Source organism: Chrysochloris asiatica, unplaced genomic scaffold (genome assembly GCF_000296735.1).
Source record: "Chrysochloris asiatica unplaced genomic scaffold, ChrAsi1.0 scaffold00013, whole genome shotgun sequence".
In the NCBI taxonomy this organism is placed as follows: domain Eukaryota; kingdom Metazoa; phylum Chordata; class Mammalia; order Afrosoricida; family Chrysochloridae; genus Chrysochloris; species Chrysochloris asiatica.
Genome location: NW_006408531.1, coordinates 1,606,040 through 1,612,010, shown reverse-complemented (window position 1 = coordinate 1,612,010; position 5,971 = coordinate 1,606,040). Strand labels below are relative to the sequence as shown.

General features: G+C 36.7%; 1 protein-coding gene across 1 annotated transcript in view; it reads left to right on the top strand.

Moving 5' to 3' along the window:
• Nucleotides 1-5,971, top strand: part of UTRN (utrophin) — a 574,637-nt gene that overhangs the window by 187,304 nt on the left and 381,362 nt on the right. The window contains 1 exon segment of the mRNA XM_006834702.1: nucleotides 2,333-2,450. Coding sequence (XP_006834765.1) covers nucleotides 2,333-2,450 — 118 coding nt within the window.

The window sequence follows — 5,971 nt, the reverse complement described above, 5'->3', positions numbered from 1 at the left end:
TTGCTGTAAGTTGGAATCAGTTCAGTTTCAGTAGATTTGGTGTTTTTGTTGGTCTTATTCTGGAAGCTTTGTTGAAACCTGTTCTCTGACAGACCACATGTTAGGTGTAGTGAGTAGTAATCGAATCTGGGTCTTATGCTTGTTTGTTTAATTAGATATCAAACTGCAGTTGTATATAGTACATGTAATCATTGATTACCAATCTATACCAGTCTTCATATTTAGTGTGTGGTAGGTTCTGGGCTTTGTGTGGTATAAGAATACTGAAAAGATAGAAATCTGGAGTGCAGAGTAAGCCAATTCCAGCAGTTCTTCTTTCTTTAGAAGCTTTGGTGGTGTAGTGGTTGAAGTGCTTAGCTTCTAATCAAAGATCGGTGGTTTAAGTCCACCAACCGCTCCAAGGAAACAGACGGCTACAAGGCCATCTGCTTCCATAGAAAACCCTATGTGGTAGTTCTTCTCTGTCTCATGTCTCACAGGTCGCTTTGAGTGAGAATTGATTCAATGGCAGTGGTTTTTGGTTTTGGTATACTAACTTTATTAAGTGTTTGCTATGTGCTGGGCATTGTTGTAAGTGTTTTATACAGATTGTCTCATTCACTTCTTCAACAGCCTTGTGAGTCAGACCCAAAGAAGCAAACACTTAGCAGAGATATGACTGAGTCTGTAAGTAGACAACTTGCTGTAGTGAGGCACAAGATGACAAAAGTCATTGGCAAGGTGTCAGGGCAGCTAAAATGAGAAAGGGCATTACTTTTGGAGATCAAATGAATGGCATTCTTGGTAAAGGGAAGCATGAAGAACATTCGTTTCAATATTTGTGCAGCAAGGAAGTATAGTGGCAGCCAGGCAAGAAAATAGCCCAGGTGCATTGTGTGAGGGGCTTGTGAGCCCAGCAAAGCCCTTTGGACTTCAGTCTGTAAGCAATTGGGAAGCATCTTTTTTTCTTTTCATTTTGTGTGTTTGGTTACATTTTAGCTGGAAATGAATGATAATGCTCTGGCAATAGTGCATTGATGGACAAGGTGGGAGACAGGATGCTTACAGCAAGAAAAGGAGTCATCTCTGAGCGACTTAGATAATGCTGTTGCTACTGGTGGAAATGGGAAGCGAAGAAATGGCATGTGGATGAGAGTTTGAGTAATTTAGTTTTTGATATGTTCTGTTGAGGAGTCCTTCTTCTGATTAGAAGAAAGTGATTAGTATTCATTGAAATGTAGCCATGGGATTAAGGATTTGAAGGTGTGAATAATCCATCTACAAATCATACTAGAAACTCTACCAAAGAGGCTACAAAACTAGAGAATTAATGAAGAGGAAGGGCTGGGGAGAGGATCTTTGTACTACCATCTCTACTTTATAAATTGGGTTTTCTAATTGTTACGGAGTCCTGGTGTGGCACTATAGGATAAGCACTGGACCACAAAGTTGGTTTGAACCACTAGGTTGGTAGTTCAAACGCCACCAGCTGCTCCTTGGAAATCCTATGTAGGGTCTCTATGAGTTGGAACTGACTTCATAGCACTTAACAACAACAATCGTTATGGTTGTTTATTAGTTCTTTGCTTAAAACATATATTTTTCCTGATACTGTTACCTTTCTCTCATTCTTTATCAGTAATGTTGTTGTTCAGTGCTGTCTACGCTGACTCATAATGATCCTGTTTAGGGTTTCTGAGGAGCAGCTGGTGGGTCTGAACTGCCAACCTTGTGGTGTGCAGTCCAGTGATGATTCTACAGCGCCACACTAGGAGTCCTTATCAGTATTGTTTTTGTTGTTGTTTTGTGCCGTGGAGTCGGTTCTGACTCATAGCGACCCTGTACAGGGTTTCCAAGGCTGTAAATCTTTATGGGAGTAGAAAGCTTCATCTTTCTCCCGCAGAACGGCTGGTAGTTTCAAACTGCTGACCCTGAGGTTAGCAACCAGATTCATAACCACTACGCTACCAGAGTTGAAATCCAAAATACGAAATGTATCAGAGTATTTTTGTTTTTAAGTTTTCAAAGTGCTATAATTGAGCTGGAAGTATTATTATTATTATTAGTGTCTGTGTGTGTGAAAACTAAGGTTCAGTTAGGTGAAGTACTTCCTCGGTGAGCCAGGTAATAAATGAAGAGCTGAGATATGAACTCAGGACCTTCAGACTCTTAAGTCATGCAGTCTTTTCTATGCTACATTGTGGATGCGTGCTCTCTCCCTAACAGGAGGGAAATGACAATGACAATAACAGCAACAGTCATGATCATTTGGATGTCTGCAATACATTTTTTGTTTAATATCCATTTTCTCTGGCTTATTGGTGTAATCACAATACACATTTATTCTTAACAGATCACAAAAGCTGATTTAGAACAACGCCGTCCTCAACTGGATTATGTTTTTACATTGGCACAGAATTTTAAAAATAAAGCTTCCAGTTCTGATGTGAGAACAGCAATTACAGAAAAATGTAAGTTAGACAAGAAACTATATCATAATCTCCATTCTCTGAAAAATGGTAATACAACACATACTTAAAAAAGATTATTCAATTAAAATTAGTATTAGTTGATACTCATAATTTTATCATATGGCTTTCATTTATTTTTAAAGTATTTTATTTTTTCTGTGAACATTGTCACAATTCCCTTGTGAATTTCTGTGTTAACATTGTCACTTTTAAGCAATGACTTCTATATGTAATTTTTTCCCCCTTAATTCTTATGTTAGAATTTGTTTTAAAGAAACCAAAGAAACACAAGTTACAGGAACCCATAGGAGTGAGTCTTCCATTCTGATCTATTTGCTACAACATGATCTTGTCATACCCTTCAGTTCACATTCTCAAACTTTATCTATGAATTCTGCAAATGTTTGCTGAGCTGTATACTTGTGTGCCTGGCACTAATTTGGGGATACTTTAGTTAATCAAAAGAAGCTGTGGTGGCATTATAGGGTATACACTGGACTGCTAACTGTAAGGTCAGCAGTTCAAACCCACCAGCTGCTCCATGGGAGAAAGATGATGCTTTCTGTTCTTGTAAAGATTAATAGCCTTGGCAATCCTACTTGGGATCATTCTGAGCTCGAATTGACCCAATGGCCGTGAATTTGTTTTTTTCTAGTTAATACGAAGGAACCCTGGTAGCATAGTGGATTAAGTGGTACTAACGGAAGGTTGGTAGTTCAAACCTATCATCAGCTCTGTAGGAGAAAGATGAGGCAGTCTGTTTCCATAAAGACCTACAGCCTATGTGACATTGTGGAACAGTTCTCTGTCCTCTGAGTATGAGTCAGAATCAACTCAAAGGCAGTGGAGTTTTTGGTTACTTAATAACAAAATAAAGCAAACAAAAATAAATAAAACAATAGCAACCAAGATCCCTGTTTGGAGTTGACCTTCCAGCTCAGCAGTATCTGTGAAATCTGTGTGCAACATAAAGTCTGATGTTGCCAAGATTGGCAGTTAGGGGTTGTCACAACCTGCCCTGATCTGCTTTCATTGTGTCTCTCACCCTAGCCCCCGGCCCTGCCTGTCACCATTTTGCATTATATATGGTGTTTAAAACATCCTGACGTTTCCTAGCCTTCTAACCTTAATCTGGTTATTTCTTCCCCCTTTGCCTTTTTTACTCCCCAGGTGAGATTCTGCTTAGCAGCTAAAATGTCACCCCTGTGTGGAGTCTTTCCCACCCTTCTCTGGTCCCCGGGGAACAGAATTTTCTATCTTCAGTTCCTGCTGTGGACCTTTATTATTTTTTTCGTAACTTCATCATAGTGCTTCTCCTCCTTAGACTGTAAAAATTCACCTTTTTTTTTTTTTTCTCTTTAGGACTTCCCACAGTGCCTTGTGCAAATTAGTTAATTAAGAAATATTTGTGGCAGAGCAGACACAGGAAGAATAAATATTTGTTGTAGTATTTGTAACCTTTCTGAACTAGAAAGTCAATGATTTCCCTTGTAATGTGTATTTTGATATCAAAATAGATGTGGTAGTAACAAGGAGGTAAGTTAGCAAAGAATGTTTGGTGTCTGAAATTGTTGGTTTGTTTTTATTAAGTACAGCATTTTCCTTCCTTCTCCTTCTTTTTATTAACTGATTTATTGTGTCTATTAGGGAATCCTGGAGCAATTCCATTTTCCACATGGCAGGGGAACTACTTGGCAATGGTGAACTAGTTATAAAGTCTCCCATGGTGCTTTGTGCTACTAGCTCTCTTGTTTGTGACCACCCTCTCTGTTTGCCCTCCTCTTCTTCTAAAATGTTTTACAAGACTTCTTCTCCTGAATAGCTTCCCTTTCCAATTTGACACATTGTCTTTTCTTTTCTCTCTAAGGTTTTTTTTTTGTTTTGTATACAGATTGCATAGACTTAGTCCTTACTTAGTATATGTAAAGCCATTCTCTTTGCGGTGTACTACTATATCAACTGTCTTCAGCACTTACTCAGTGACTAGTATTATTTGCTTTTTTTTGATAAACCTTTTGTGATAGTTACTGTTTTTTTTTAATATTTACTTTTGCTTGATATCTTTAGTTTTATTTGTTTAATACTAAAGAATTCTATTAAGTTCTACAATATGATGCTTGTTAAGTATTTTTTGCTATCTACCCCCACCCAACTGGCAAGTAGGTCATTTTGATAGATTTGCATTCTCCTTTTTTCCAGTTAAAAACTTAAAAAATTTTATAAGATAGCACATAATAGATAACTCACTGAATAATTTTCAGAATGTTTTCCTTTTTTAAAAAAAATTTATTGTGAATCGAGTGATAGTTTACACGGGAGAACATCGGTTTTGCACTCATCATTTCATTGTAATGATTGCAGTCTCCTCTGTGCATTATCATTCAGCAGTATTTGTTTCTATTGTCTCTATTGTTACATTTTTCCATTTTAATTTTAAATGTAATCACAGTTTTAGGAACAAAATTAAATCAATTAATTCTTGGTTTGAAATAATCCTATATTATCCCAAAATTGTTACCAAAATGTCCCTTTTAAACTTGATTGGAAAGCTCTCTTATAGATAAGTTCTTAATGTGTTGGGTACTTAACTACAGAATTTCAACCTATTCTGCACCCAAAGCATCTTCTGGCAGCTATTTTTAATCTTCCATCTGCTTATTATTAATGCACTCTTGATGGTATTCAAAGCTATTATTTATTGGTACATTAGAAGATCACGAACTGTCCCTGAAGTCATTAATCAAGAGTTTGCACATCTTCAGTTCTCTCCTTTTCTTCATGTTAAGTGTTGAGCAAAGAGAAGAGAGGAGAAGGAGAAAGAAGAAAAGAGAGAGAAAGGGCAGGTGAAGAAACAGGAAGAACAAGAGCCATCTTTGGATTTTTATAGTGAAAAACTACTGACCATAATGCATCTGCCTTGGCATGGTACTGTAGGATAAGCACTGGACTGGTAACCACAAGATTGAATGTTCAAATCCACCAGCTGTTCCTTGGAAACCCTTTGTAGTTTTGCTGTGAGTCGAAACTGACTAGATAGCACTTAACAAAGACAGTGAATCTGCTTTTTTTTTCTTTATTGTTTCTCTTGAATTTGAATATGTGAAATACTTTGGTTTTTAGAGAATTTTCATGCTAGACTAAAACAAAAGTGAAAAGTATTCTTGCTTTGATTTTAAATGAAGACTACCTCAGAGAATCTTCTTTGAAGATGACAAAACGCTAGAAGTTCTTAAAGAGTTCTGTAATCAAGAACTCCTAACTCTTTTATTTTCATCAAACTAGATTTCATAAGTAACAGAGCAGGTAGGAAATGATCTTCTTTATTTTATTTTTTGCTTTACCAGTTTATACTATATAATAGAGTTATCACAATAATTCTATTGTGAGACAGTTTCAGTTATTTAAAATAGAGTTTGGTCTAAGATTTTTCTCTCAAGCAAGGGCTCAGAAATGTATCAGTTTGTGTAGTGTGGCAGACATATCTCAAAATTCCTTTATTTTATGTAATTAAAAAAAAAAAA